Raw genomic sequence first — 15,389 nt, 5'->3', positions numbered from 1 at the left:
GCTAATGAATCGAGAATTATGGACTAGCTGTATGTTATTTCATGACGTGTGCCACTAGTGGCACCAGGACTGCAGAAGCAGAATCATCACCCTCCCCTCCTGTGGCCACGGAGCTGCACTTAGGAAATGTGGCCCTAGCACTTTCTGAGGGATAAGGGAGAAAATTAAGGAAATAAAAAACGTCACATGGTAAAATATAGATCCTATTCATGGGCCTTTTACAGGCTCTAAGTTGAAATCTATACAAGAGCAAAGGTGACAGTCCGTCTAAGTATCTGTTTTGTCTAATGACTGCTGGTGATTTCCACTTATAAACTGGCACAGGTTTAGAATTGGTGATTTACAATTTGTCAAGTTAGCAGGATCTTTGCAAAAAGGATATCACAGGTTTTTGTGAACAAGGATTACTGCAGGTTACAGATATAAAGAAACGATTATAATTCTGCCTTGCACATTACCTCGGCATGTCCTTTATCGTCTTCCCAAATTCTGGCTCCAGTGCTGTCTGGTGGCTTCCATCTTTCAGCTGATGAGCTTCAGAGACTCTCATTGTCACATAACGTTGCGACCCTAGTTTACAGAAAAGCTGTTTAAACATGATGTTATTTCAAGACAATATACAGCTACTTAGCAGACAAAGATTCTACATTTTGTAGGAAATTATTAGGATTACACACACTTATATACATACACCTTTTATTTTAAAAATATATTAGTTGTTGCTTTGCAACTACTGAGTTATAAATATGTATATTACTATAGAACAGTGATTAGGGATGAACAAAACCATGCTGAGAGTTCTAACTTGGATTAAGATCAGTATATGCAGCTCTGCATGTAACCAACTACAGTGAGGGGGTCCATGCCTATGTAATTTTCCCATTATTTTGTAAAGACTCTTCTTCCTTGGTTTCCATAACTTGCAAGTATTGTGTTGGGGTGAGTTGGTTTTGTTTGTGAGTTGAACATTTGTTACTAAGGCTAATAGTTATGTTACAGCACAGGGACACAAAACAATAGCTATCTAACATCAAAAATACAAATTACCAGGAAAAATAATGTTCGCTTTCTGAGACAAGAAAATATGATATATATGGTTATGGGCTCGAGCCCTCTCTCCAGATAGCGCTGGCAAACGGAGATCAGAATTACGGTCTCTGAATACTGGGTTGACATCCAGGGAGGTCTTGTGTTCGATGGGAGCAGAGTGCCTTCCCCCTATCGTAACTCTGGTGAGACCATCAGTGCTTTGGCCTCTGAATACTGGGCTGGCATCCAGCAGGTAGCAGTTCTGGCTGTGGAGTGGAATGGAGACCACCCCCCCACTCCAATTGCATCTAGCCGGTCCTCTTGTAAGTGAGGCCAGCGTCCTGGCCACATAAAAAGGGTTCTGTTATGGAAAAACCAAGAGCACGATCTGCTGGATGTAAAGCAGTGGAAGAAATGGGTTGTCTCATGTGCTACTAGTGACGGATGAGAGAGAAGAATGAAGTCTTAAACCGGGATATCACAGATTTAATAGTTCATTAACATCAGCAGATCCCAAGTGATGTACAGTAGAGGTGCCTTGACATTGGACTTGGGTGCATTCACACTTCACAGGTTTAGCATTGGTGCAAAATTACTCTGCACCAATGCTAAATTTGGGAGTGTAAATTGGGTGTCAAGGTCCAAATGGACTCCAAAATGAAGCAATCTGAGGTTTCCTTCTCCAGAGTGTCTCACTCAACTACATTCCAGTGACAGGTCTGTCTTTAATGTTGGATACAGGCTGCATATGCCTTGTAACTGCAGTAGGGTCAGTGTGAATCCAAACTGTTTTGCACAGGGGTGAATGCACCCTCTTAAGGAACGTGGCAACAAAAGACTGCAAAGTATTTTTTGTACATGGCTATGTACCAGCCAGTATATTACATGGTCTACAATACTAGTCAAGGATTTACAGTTGGCAGCTGCTTTATAAATTGCTGCGCACTGGGTTGGCAATCAGCAAATACTGACAGCTTGATCAGTGTAGCAAAGTGTAATCCTGAAATTAACAGATAATGTAAAATTTAAAGAAAAAAAGCTTGCAGTTCTCAACCATTTCCTGACCATATCCTTTGCTTCTCTAAGCGGTGTGCCTGCCTAGAGATAACTGCATACATCACAAGTAAAAAACTGATCCTCTAGATTATAGTTCAATTTGGATACAGTAGAAAGCATGGTTTAAGCAAAAGATAATCAAGAGTTTCCGTCAGCATCGAAACAGTGATTAAACATTTTATAACTGGAGGGAAACACATTTACTGTTCCTTATGGCATAGGTGCATTTAAGTGGAAGCTAGATAAGCACATGAAGGGTGGGTGGAGGCTCGTGTGCTGCATAAACACTGGCATAGACCAAACTGGCCTGTTTCTGTGCTGTAGATTCTATGTAACTCTATATGGAGAATGGCACAAAGGGTTTACTATACATGGGGGAAGGTGGTGGCAAAGTAACAATAGATTGATGCTTCAACTTACTGTGCCAAGGAGTGGCAGGTGATGAATTCATACCCATAGTTGCTGACATAGTTTGTCCCTGATCTCAGTTATTACAGGAAGTAGCAGATGGAGGCCAAGTGCTGCCACAGCAGTGAGAGAATTGAAAACAGCTGTATTATTGCTTCCCACTCCTGGGTGGATCAAGGCCTGGGAGCAGGTTTCCTGTTCAATTATATAGTGGTACTTAGTAAAAGGAGATCCAAACAAATAGAGATGAGCAAATAATTTAAAAATAGAGTTGAGGGAGAAAGAGTAAAAAAGGCCATCTTAAATGGCTTGGAATTGATTTTCGGCGTTAGTCCATCTCGTTAAATGACAAGAGAATTGGTACATTGGAATTAATTCATTATAGAGTTTCTTAAATCCAGTTCACTGTAGAGAAGTTGCACAGCATATACAAATACTGGGTCACTCATTCCCCAAACAGCATGCATTGAAGTTTGCAGCACAGATATGATGACACCCTGTGGTCAAAAAATGCATAGCATTAAAGTTTTAAACTTATTTCCATAAACTGGTCCAGGCGATTGGATCAGCATGTTTCACCCAGTTATCTAAACAGAAAGCCACACTGACACCCAGAAAAGTTCTGTGTTTATTTTAATTTGCAAATAATGTAAATACCGAAGAGATGACATGTCTTCAATTTGATTTCTATGAAATTGGTTAACCACTTCCTCTGGCAACAGGAAAACAGGCTGTTTGCACTATCTGCAAACCTCTAACTAGTTCTCTAATGGCTATATGGAATTTAAATGAGCAGTTTTGGACCTTAAATCTTGAAGTAACTATCACATTGGTACAAATGTAGAATACTTCCAGCATTTTATTGAAATAATTTCTCATTCATTCCTGAACATCCCCTTTAGGGATTTACATTATGTTCTAAGTCAGTTTCTGCCCCCATCTCCTAATTCTGCCAACTTTATTCCTTCTGCTTCTCCTCTCCTAAAGGTACAGATTTCTTACTAGAGTAAATTTTGTAAGCACTAATAATCCTCCAGTACCTTATCCAACTAACCATACTTCATAGAATTTAATGCTAATGTTATAGCTGCATCTTTCAGCAGCTCACTGAGGTCATCATTTGCTTGAAGAATGCCGGTGATTTTAATTTTGCATTTTTGAGTCTAGATAGTGAGTGTTAACAGGCCTTTAACCACAGGCATTATCCTGTCCTCACCTGATAGTCACATACAAGCACTTCCAGCAAGAGGCTCTGAACTGCAGACAGGACTAGAAACCTTTAATAATTTTCCTCTCCCTAGCCCAGTAGTGATAAAGACAATTGCACCAGTAACACTGCCCCAGGTAAGATTAGCTAACTTAGTACAAACTGAAAAATGAAACTGGAACCCTTCTGGTTTGTATAACTTAGCTACTTAACTTTCTGAACCAAGTGGAAGCAGGTTGGTGGTGGGAAGGGAAAAGGTTAGTATATTTTATTAGGGCTTGCTGCATCTCTGTTACTATCTGCAAAGAAGAAGTTAATAGTGTATGGTCAACATTATTTTGGTTAGAAAGAATAGAAACTTAGGACAATCACCTCAATAGACTGGTTTCCATTTTCAATATGGCAATAGGCTGATGCCACTACTTTCTTTTCAAAATAACTCAGTTTAAAGAATTTGAAACAGGAATTTGGTCAACAATTTAAACTGTTCAATCGAATATTGAAATGATCAAAGTAGGGCAGGTTTGGCAGTGCTGTGTTTTGGTATCTATACTTTGAGGTGCACGCCTGCTAAGGAATAATTGTGATACATTCTCTTGTACTTCTAAGTAGCATGAGTATTTATACTACTTGTCTTTTTTCCTGTAGAAACTACATAGGCTCAACAAGTCATCCCCATCAGTTTAGACAAGTTTACCGGTTTGCAAAAATTGTACATCTACTTAAACAACTCTATTGTACTTTTTGCACAATAGATCTGAGTCACTCCACTGCAAAAAGTTGCATTACAATAATCTGCTGACCTTGTTGTGGCTCAATGCACAAAAGTCCCTGTTACGCTGTGAGATATGAATGCTTAACATATTCAGCAGAAATTTCTTTCCATTATCAGAGGTATTAGCCCATTTATTTTAAACTGGTTCATGTTTCCACTACATTAGCAGAGAGAGAAACTTCAGACAAACGTGTTAAGCGTTCATATGTTAGTATCTCACAGCATGATTTCAGGGCATAAGTGCTTGCTGCATTAGCTGATGCTTGGAATTTGACCAATTACTTTAAAAGGCCTCTAGTTTTCAAAGGCTTCAAAGTGGAGTCAATATCCTGTAATGAATGAGTGCCCATGACAGTTAAGTTAAACTGGTCATGTGGAAGCACTATTGGGGGCTGGGGAACAGGGATTGGTCGCTGTTCCAAAAGTTTAACTCCAAATATTGCAAAAGGAACAAGGCATTATGAATAAACTTCACATTTTTGTTACTGCCCACATTTTCAACAATGCACAATAAAAAGAGACAGTGCAATTATACTGCACAATCTGTCCTAAGGTAAGCGGTTACAGAGCGGCCACCAAGATTCCCATCATACAGTAGGTTGTCTACAGCTGTGAACTGTACTGTCCCCTGGCAGTCAGAGCTTATATCACCACTGTGATCCTGGCCAGCAAATATCTTGAGGATGGGAGATTCCACTTTCTCAAAGCACTATGAGACTCTGCAGTAGGGTTATGAAATGTCCAAGAGATCCAAGTGACCACTTTTGCACTTAGTAATCTGGTTTCACATGGCATTAGAGTTACAGTCCACATGCTGTCAAGCCCAAGTGGTGCAAGATGGATTTCTGAGAGGGTCTCGCACTGCTTAGCCTTCAGATGGGGACTTGAGACTGGACATGAGGTGCTACTTTTGCACTGATATGCGGCTGAAACTGCTTTGCATTGATGTAAAAATGTAAGCATAACTGCACTCAAAATATTTATGTAAATGTTAAAGAAAGATTGAGTTCAAACTGTAGGCGTAAAGCAATGACAGCATATTTTGTTTTTGAATTTTCTTTGTCTTCTCGAAATAAGTTCTATTATTGAGGTGTTTTAAGTGAAACCTAGGGCTTTTAAGTTTAGGATTCCTAGAAACAGCTTTAACAAATTATTCCTTTTGCCTATCATCTGACTAACCCCGGTCCAAGGAGGTTTCTAGACATCTAGATTAAGATGAAACCAATTGTACACAGACCAGCATCAAGTCTGAGAATAATCAGATTGAAGCACAAAAGACACAATTTAACAAAAGCAGTTCTTTATTTTAAACTCTCTAGTTTCTGCATATCTTATAAAAAGGCTCTCCATTGGAGCTGGCTGTAAATCCATACTGGTGGAGTAGATGCACTAGTATGGTACACAGGCCATCTACTTCACAGTATTGAGTGTGAAATTTGCTTGCTGGCTGCATAGAGACAATGTTGGGCATATTTTTCTGCGTATTGGTTGTAACGTAACATTCCACTGGGTACATGAGGGGAGAGAAATTACTGTTGTAATGAAAACACAGTAACATCCCCTGCAACACAAGACAGGGGGTTATCTTGCACCTTTTACTACTCATCTCTGCTTACTATATCTGATCAACCGAGTTAAAATGAGAAAAAAAAATCAGTCTTGCTTTTCGCAGTGAAAGAATTGTGATAAGCGCCTCAATGTGATCCTGTGTGATATCAGCCAACACTTAATATGTTTGTGTAAAACTACTTTGCTACTTTAACGGAGACGTTAACCTATTTAAAATAAAATAAATGGGTAATGCATCCATTACAATAGCCGCAAATTAATTTTGTGGAAATGCATTAAGCTTTAGTACACTAATATTATGCAGGATAAATTCTAGCTATAGTCAGGGATCGAGTACCTGGAAGCTGTCGGGGGTAACCAAGGATCGGGATGGATACGAGGAAAGCAGCTGCTCCAGCTCCAAGGAATCCGATCCACCAGGCACCCACCCATAGGGGATTCTCAGGAGCAAGGTTAATCCTGTATTAACAAAGATTGGCTATTAGTTTCAATCTGTTTATACAATTATTCAAATGAGAGGGAACATTTTCATGGCAAGTATGAAATAGTCAGTTAGTTACAGCCTATGTTTGGAATATATTCAAACCTGATCTAAGGATACCTCACAGAATAGGTCATTGTATATATGCACTCAACTTCAGAATTGACTGATAACTGACACTTTTGCTACTGTGAATGAGTAGACATAATGCACAAAAGTTACCAATGCAGTATCTTGTATAATGGCAGTTGGCTAAAATAAAAGCGTATTAAAATAAATGTGGAATCAATTTGGTCAGGGCAGCCCAATTTGGCAGAGGTGTCCTAAAACAGGCATTAGGCCCTTTGCATTTGCTAATGAGGGACCTAACGCCTGAAAAATGGCCTGACCTAATTTCAACATGGCAATTCATCAACTTCTGGCATGTTAGTTGGAAATACTGATGTGGAGAATTGTTCAAAGTTTACAACATTGTACAATTCTCTTTAGAAGGGAAGGTAACTACAGGTAAGTGCTACTAATAGTAAGGACTTATCTATAGAAAAAAATGAGTACTTCATATAAAACAAACTCATATGGTTTCTTTACAAGACTCTTCAGTGTGCCATTTATTTCCCTCAACAGTATAGCAGAAATTCTGGGATAATTGAACCAAGGGGAGTTCCCTGAAGTACATCTGTTCCAGAAGATCCGTGTCAGTGGAATCATTTCTGTTACCAAATATTTCTCTAAAAAAAAATTAACCGCCTGTTCATAGTCAATGGAAGGGAAAATCTGACCCGAAATGTTTTATTTGCATCGTGGGTATGTGTTTTATTTCCACTAGAGGACATTGTTGTTTATAATTTATCATCAGAATCAGTATTAACTCCAAAGCAAAGAGATTTCTTAGTAATTTTCAAAATATGAGGAAAACGGGGAAATGGAGTTGGGGAGAGAAAGGAGATTGATTGCTTTTGAATATTAATATACACAGCAGAATACCAACATGCTGTGCCAAAGGAGTGGGTGGAAGCGGCTAAGCTTTGTCCCCTACTGCTTTTGGATAGGGAAGGAAAATAAATATTGAGGGAGTCATCATCCACCAAGCCACTCTTCTGACCTCCGTGACCAACTCAGAAAAAGCATTGCCAACAACAATAACTTTCATTTTTTAGCACCTTTAACATAGTAAAATGTCCCAAGGCGCTTCACAGGAACATTATCAAACAAAATTTCACACCAAGCCACATAGGAACATGAGTAGGCCATTCAGCCCCTCGTGCCTGCTCCGCCATTTGATAAGATCATGGCTGATCTGTGATCTAACTCCATATACCTGCCTTTGGCCCATATCCCTTAATACCTTTGGTTGCCAAAAAACTATCTATCTCACATTTAAATTTAGCAATTGAGCTAGTATCAATTTCCGTTTGCGGATGAGTTCCAAACTTCTACCATCCTTTGTGTGTAGAAATGTTTTCTAATCTCGCTCCTGAAAGGTCTGGCTCTAATTTTTAGACTGTGCCCCCTACTCCTAGAATCCCCAACCAGGGGAAATAGTTTCTCTCTATCCACCCTATCTGTTCCCCTTAATATCTTATAAACTTCGATCAGATCACCCCTTAACCTTCGAAACTCTAGAGAATACAACCCCAATTTGTGTAATCTCTCCTCGTAACTTAACCCCTGAAGTCCGGGTATCATTCTAGTAAACCTACGCTGCACTCCCTCCAAGGCCAATTTGTCCTTCCGAAGGTGCGGTGCCCAGAACTGCTCACAGTACTCCAGGTGCGGTCTAACCAGGGTTTTGTATAGCTGCAGCATAACTTTTGCCCCCTTGTACTCTAGTCTTCTAGATATAAAGGCCAGCATTCCATTAACCTTATTGATTATTTTCTGCACCTGTTCATGACACTTCAATGATCTATGTACCTGTACTCCTAGGTCCCTTTGGATATCCACTGTTTTTAACTTTTTACCATTTAAAAAGTAACCTGTTCTATCCTTTTTTGATCCAAAGTGGATGACCTCACATTTGTCTACATTGAATTCCATTTGCCACAGATTTGCCCTTTCACCTATCAATATTGCTTTGTAATTTTATGTTTTCATCTACACTGCTTACAATGCCACCAATCTTTGTGTCATTGGCAAACTTAGATATGAGACTTTCTATGCCTTCATCTAAGTCGTTAATAAATATTGTGAATAATTGAGGCCCCAAGACAGATCTCTGCGGGACTCCACTAGTCACATCCTGCCAATGTGAGTACCTATCCAATATCCCTACTCTCTTTCTCCTTTCGCTCAGCCAACTTCCTAACCAAGTCCGTACTTTTCCCTCGATTCCATGGGCTCTTAGCTAACAGCCTCTTACGTGGGACCTTATCAAATACGGAGGTATTGGGACAGATGACCAAAAGCTTGGTCAAAGCAATAGGTTTTAAGGAGCTTTTTAAAAGGAGGAGAGGTGTAGAGAGGCGGAGAGGTTTAGGGAGGGAATTCCAGAGCTTAGGGCCTAGGCAGCTGAAGGCACGGCTGCCAATGGTGGAGTGATTAAAATCGGGGATGCACAAGAAGCAAGAATTGGAGGAGCTCAGGAGATCTCGGAGGGTTGTAGGGCTGGAGGAGGTTACAGAGATAGGGAAGGGTGAGGTCATAGATGGATTTGAAAACAAGGATGAGAATTTTAAAATCGAGGCGTTCCCGGACCGGGAGCCAATGTAGGTTAGCGAGCACAAGGGTGATGGGAGAATGGGACTTGGTGCGAGTTAGGATACGGGCAGCAGAGTTTTGGATGAGCTCAAGTTTATGGAGGGTGGAAGATGGGAGAGCAGTGAAATAGTCCAGTCTGGAGGTAACAAAGGCATGGATGAGGGTTTCAGCAGCAGATGAGCTGAGGCAGGGGCGAAGATGGGCGATGTCACGGAGGTGGAAATAGGCAGTCTTGGTGATGGAGCGGATATGTGGTCGGAAGCTCATCTCGGGGTCAAATAGGACGCCAAGGTTGCGAACGGTCTGGTTCAGCCTCAGACAGTGGCCAGGGAGAGGGATGGAGTTGGTGGCTAGGATACGGCGTTTGCGGCGGGGACCAAAGACAATGTCAATTGGAGGAAATTTTTGCTCATCCAGTACTGGATGTCGGACAAGCAATGTAACAAATGAGAGACAGTGGAGGGCTTGAGGGAGATGGTGGTGAGGTAGAGCTGGGCGTTGTCAGCGTATGCGTGGAATCTGTTTTCAGATGATGTCACGAGGGACAGCATGTAGATTAGAAATAGGAGGGGGCCAAGGGTAGATCCTTGGGGGACTCCAGACGTGAGGGTGCAGGAGCAGGAGCAGGAGCAGGAGCAGGAAGAGAAGCCATTGCAGGTGATTCTCTGGTTATGACTGAATTGATAAGAATGGGACCAGGCGAGTGCAGTCCCACCCAGCTGGACAATGGAGGAGCGGCGTTGGAGGAGGATGGTTTGGTCGACTGTGTCAAAGACTGCAGACAGGTCAAGAAGGAGGAGGAGGGATAGTTTGCCATTGTCACAGTCACATAATTCTCCACATCATTTGTTACTTTGATAAGGGCCGTTTCAGTACTGTGGAGGGGCGGAAACCTGATTGGAGGGATTCAAACATGGAGTTGCAGGAAAGATGGACACGGTTTTGCATGTTCAAGGACTTTGGAGAGGAAAGGGAGGTTGGAGAAGGACAGAGGGTTCAAGGGTGGGTTTTTTGTGGAGGGCGGTGATGATGACAGATTTAAAGGGGAGGGGGAATAGTATCTGAGGAAAGGGAACCATTAACATCAGCTAACATTGGGGCCAGGAAAGGAAGTTGGGTGGTCAGCAGTTTAGTGGGAATAGGGACAAGGGAGCAGGAGGTGGGTCTCATGGACAAGATGAGCTCGGAAAGGGCATGTGGGGAAGGTAAGAGAGAAACTAGAGAAAGATGCGAGTTCAGGGCTAGGGCAGGGGGGAACCGTAGGGGAAGCTTGGCTTGGTGGGCTAGAGGAAGGGAGGGAAGCGACAGAGGCAGCTGAACAGACGGTCTCAATCTTCGTGAAAAGAATTCCATGAGCTCCTCGCACTTTTCATTGCAGGTGAGGATGGAGGGGGCAGGGGAGAGGGGTTTAAGAAGATGGTTGGTAGCAGAGAAGAGAAACCGAGGGTTATCTTTGCATTCCAAGATGATCATAGAATTGTGAGCAGTTTTGGCAGAGGAGAGCAGGACCCAATAGTGCTTTATGTGGTCCAGCTAGATCTGGCGATGAATAGCTAAACCAGTTGTCAGAGGCCAAGAGTAGGTCATCTGTCAATATGATGTGCATGGCCTGGGGAAGCTAAGGAGGGACAATAAAGGGGACAGCAATTTATACCCTCAGTAAAATGCAAATAATAACTGAGCTTATTACACGATAGATTTCATTTTAATGAGCAACATCTTAATTTATTGGAAAGAACTGGCTGATATGGTGGGTTACAATACTGGGTCCCATGTTTGAATTCACAATATAATTACAGATGAGGACTGCCATTTGGTCCATCTTAATTCATCCATACTGAAAGATCCTGAAGTCTGCCCACTGTAGTATCCAAAATGTTTCGCAATGATTTCAAGATTTTTAGCTTCATGATCCATCAGGAATAATCAATAATCTATCTATTCCACACAATGATCACTTTTTGTATAAAGAAGAATTTCCTGATACCCATCCATCTACAGCCCCTGTATCACTGCCCTGTCTGAGATCAACTAACACAGCGTAGACTGGGGATTGAAAAGGGACTAAAACTATTCTGCTCAACTACTCACTGATTGGGTTCCTTACCAAAAAAAATTGACTGGAAACACTCTGCTGGCTGCAAAGCATTTGGAGTGGATACAGATCCACAGCATAAAACTTGGCAGTCTCATTCAAAGCCTTTGGATGGTTAGTGTAAGAAACTGGAAAATTGACACTGGTGTACTACTGGGGTTGGGGTGCAGAAGAGTCATTGGAACAGATGGAGTGAGCTTTACTCAGCATCTAATCATGCTATCTGTGACCTGGAAGTTCTCTATATTGACACTAGTAGCAAGTGAAAAAGTGTTGCGTTCCCCTCATTTCAAGGGCCACAAAAATTATCAGTTGGTTACAGCAGTGAGTAGTTGAGCCATACAGAATAGTTTTGGTCCCCTTTCAATCCCCAGTCCATGCCAAGTTAGTTGATCTCAGGCAGGGCAGTGGTACAGGGGCTAAAGATGGCCTCAATATTCTCATGTTAGGGAAGGGGACGGAGGTTTGTTAGAGGTATTCAAAAGCATGAAGGGTCTGGACACAGTAGAGAGAAACTGTTCCCATTGGCGGAAGGGTCAAGAACCAAAGGACATAGATTTAAGGTGATTAGCAAAAGAACCAAAGGTGACATGAGGAAAAACTTTTTTACACAGCGAGTGGTCAGGATCTGAAATGCACTGCCCGAGGGGGTGGTGGAGGCAGATTCAATCATGGCCTTCAAAAGGGAACTGGATAAGAACTTGAAAGGAAAACATTTGCAGGGCGACAGGGAAAGAGTAGGGGAGTGGGACTAGCTGGATTGCTCTTGCGTAGAGCCGGCGCGGACTTGATGGGCTGAATGGCCTCCTTCTGTGCTTTCTATGATTCTAGGTGATAGGGGAACACAGACAGTGGGCTCAATTTTGAAATGGTGGCGGGTTGGAAGCGGGCGGGGGGGGGGCGCGGTTGAAGGTGCGCGTGGCAAACCTGAATTAAAGAAAACAAACCGTTACCGACGGGATTGCAATGCAATTGATGGTGATTAAAGTTCTTTCCAGGTTTCGTGCCCAGCAGCCAGCCTGACTGACAGGCTGTCGACAGGAGCTGCAACGCCCGGGGGGGGGGGGGGGGGGGTGAAGAGAGAGCGCAACGTCATCCGCCGCTGGAACGGAAGATCAGCGGGGGTGGGGGGTGGGAAGAAGCGAAGATCGGCGGGGGGGGGGAAAGAGATCGGAGAGGGAGACATTGGGGGCTGAGAGGGACCTTGGAGAGCGAAACATCGGAGCAGGGTGGAAAGGTAGGTTGATTTTGTGTTCTAACTTTGTCCAATGTTTTTTTATTTAATTTATTTGGTTTATTTTTGCCTGATCTGGCCCTTCATGCCTGGCATGACTCAGAAGCCGCTGGAAAGCCGCCCAGGTAGGTTAAAAATCGTTCTAACTACCTAATATGTCACAAGTGCCTTAAGTACCTCAATGAGGTACATCTGGTTCTTTAACTATCATCCCTCCAGCTTCAACTGCCGGTGGCACTTCCGGATTCGGGATGCCCGCACGGACACAGGTGCATCTGTGGGAAACTCTGAAGTCGGCGGGTTGGAGCCGGCTTCTGAACCCGCACTGCATTTTTGCAACTTTCGCAGCCTCCCCCGCCCCACAATTTAAGTTTAAAATTGAGCCCAATGTTTCTGATCGATATCCAGTAATCCCTGCTGGAAGTGTATATGTCTGGATATTAGGTGAGGACAGAATTTCAGGATCTGGTTTGGCTGTGATGCCCCAAAGTAAGGTTAGCCCTCATAGCATGAAGAATGGTCGCTTGGACACACCTCTGGAACTGAGCCACAGCAAGGAGTCAAAGCCCAAAGGAGCAGAGATGTAAGAGAAAATTGATGGAAAATGTAGGAACACAAAAAAAGAACAGGAACAAAGAAAAAAACCCTCTGGACAGACAGCTCAGATACTGTTCATTCCCCAAAAATAATTGCTCCCCAAATAACATTACAAAGATCATTTTTTAACAAGTTACAGCAATAATTAAGACGGAGATGAGGAGAAATTTTTTCTCTCAGAGGGTCGTGAGTCTGTGGAACTCCCTTCCCCAGAAAGCGGTGGAGGCAGGGTCATTGAATATTTTTAAGGCTGATTTAGATAGATTCCTGATTAACAAGGGAGCCAAAGGTTATAGTAGGTAGACGGGAAAGTAGGGTTGAGGTCGCAATCAGATCAGCCATGATCTTATCAAATGGCAGAGCAGGCTCGAGGGACTGAATGGCCTATCCTGCTCTTAATTCTTATGTTCCTTTGTAATAATTTGTTGAATAATTTCCATAAAGTCAAAATGGTGCCCACACTGGTAAGCTATGCTGCAATTATTATTAAGGACGGTCAGAAAAGTCACATCTCCAGGGGTTAGTGAAACAGTCTTACAGAATTAAAACATTCAACTCAACAATGACCATGCAAAGACAAAATCTAATTCTCAAAGAGGTTCAGGATTTTAAGCAAATTCTTATTTGCGCTAACATTTGCAAATAGTACAACAGAAAGGCTGTAACTCACTTAGTGTTGATCTCAGTATAGATTTGGAGGAAAAATCCTCCAAGTAAATAACCAGCTGCTGGTCCAATAATTGCTGCCGTGTAGAAAATACCTTGAAATAAAAGCAAAGAATGTTTATTTCATAAATTGTATATTACTCTTTTTTTTAAAAAAATAGATGCATACTATATTGCTCATTCGAAGGTCTCTCATTTACTTTCCATTTCTGCTTTTATCTCAGTTATGCTCAAGTCTTTGCCTAATTAAGCTCCTTCCAGAGGATTTTTTTTTATAAAAAGAAAAACAATCTCAGTCTCCATATTTTTCCTTCACTGACATTGGGTCATTGGAATATAACCATGTCTGAGCATAGAGATGTCTGAATCTTGGTCTTGACAACAAACATTAATAATACACTGGGCCCATATGCTACTTCTGATAGCACAATACTATTTTCCAAACTCTTTTCCACAAATTTCACTTACACCACATTTTCTCTGTCATAGTTGCCAGCTGTGAAGTGTACAATCCACTAATATTAGGCACGCCCAAGTTTTTGGTCTTTGTGGACTAACAGAGACATTAAGGACTAACAGAGCCTTTAAGGTCACAAATATAAAGTCCATGGTCCCATTAATTTACACACATCTGAAGTTGCTGAAACCAAGTGCTAAGAACAGCCCATTCCAAACCTCCAGGCCTACAAAATTAAAGCAGGACAAATCAGCAAATAAGAAATAAAAGCGCAAACAGGACTGAGTTGCCTTGGGTTTGAAGGGTTGTTTGGTGCAGCCTGAGGCCACATGTGCCCATGGGTGACAATTTGGAGACCCTGAATCAATTCATTAGTTTCAGGTGCACTAACAGTTCTTTTTGTTTCAACCATTCAATGCCAAGGCCTTATGTCAATTAACCAACTTTGAAGTCACATGAATGATGTCCAGTTGTTCCCTCTGCAGAAAACAAACATCCAGACAAAGTTCTTGCTGCAAAAAAAGAAAAAAAAAGATGGATTCTCAAACTCAGGTTTAGCATCCTTTCTGGAATTAGTAGTCTCTTAGGGTGCTACAAGTGTAGCTTTGTTGCAAAGCAGTTTGACTTCACACCAATACTGCAGCTAGAATGTAATGGAACCTGAATCTGACATCAGGGCTCAACCTGATATCAGAACAATGCAGAATGAGACTCTTTAGAGAAGTAAGTTTCACTCCACTTTGCTCTGGAGTCTGTTCACATCAATTCACATTCTAAGTTTAGCATAGTTACGAAGCACTTTTGGCTCCACGTGATCTCTAAATGTGTGACGTTTAAATGCACCATTAGAGGACCTTGAGACAAGGTCCAGCAAGCACATTATAGAGGGACTTGGGACTAATCAATATATAATACAATATTGTCTGTACTTTGAAGTTCTCACTTCTCATTAGCTTCTTATTGTACATTATTTTCAACGTCTAGCTAGAGACTTCTCTGGCATCAGCTTGTCTGCCATATGTAGGTGTGTTAGTCAAATTACTGCACTGACCAAGTAAACAGTTCACTTACTTTCATGGTAACGGAGGAGAACAGCATGACATCATTGCTGATATTCC

The 15,389-nt window shown here is 41.9% G+C and overlaps 1 protein-coding gene across 2 annotated transcripts in view; it reads right to left on the bottom strand.

Moving 5' to 3' along the window:
* slco4a1 (solute carrier organic anion transporter family, member 4A1) overlaps positions 1–15,389 on the bottom strand; it is a 148,610-nt gene that overhangs the window by 18,656 nt on the left and 114,565 nt on the right. For both annotated transcript variants that reach the window (XM_068000783.1, XM_068000784.1), the window contains 3 exons: positions 13,819–13,909; positions 6,382–6,503; positions 459–570 (listed from right to left, as the gene is read on the bottom strand). In XM_068000783.1, the coding sequence (XP_067856884.1) occupies positions 459–570; positions 6,382–6,503; positions 13,819–13,909 (325 nt within the window). The remainder of the gene's footprint in view (positions 1–458; positions 571–6,381; positions 6,504–13,818; positions 13,910–15,389) is intronic.

The sequence above is a fragment of the Heptranchias perlo genome, chromosome 19 (genome assembly GCF_035084215.1).
Source record: "Heptranchias perlo isolate sHepPer1 chromosome 19, sHepPer1.hap1, whole genome shotgun sequence".
Classification (NCBI taxonomy): domain Eukaryota; kingdom Metazoa; phylum Chordata; class Chondrichthyes; order Hexanchiformes; family Hexanchidae; genus Heptranchias; species Heptranchias perlo.
This window is presented reverse-complemented; position numbering and strand designations above follow the sequence as displayed.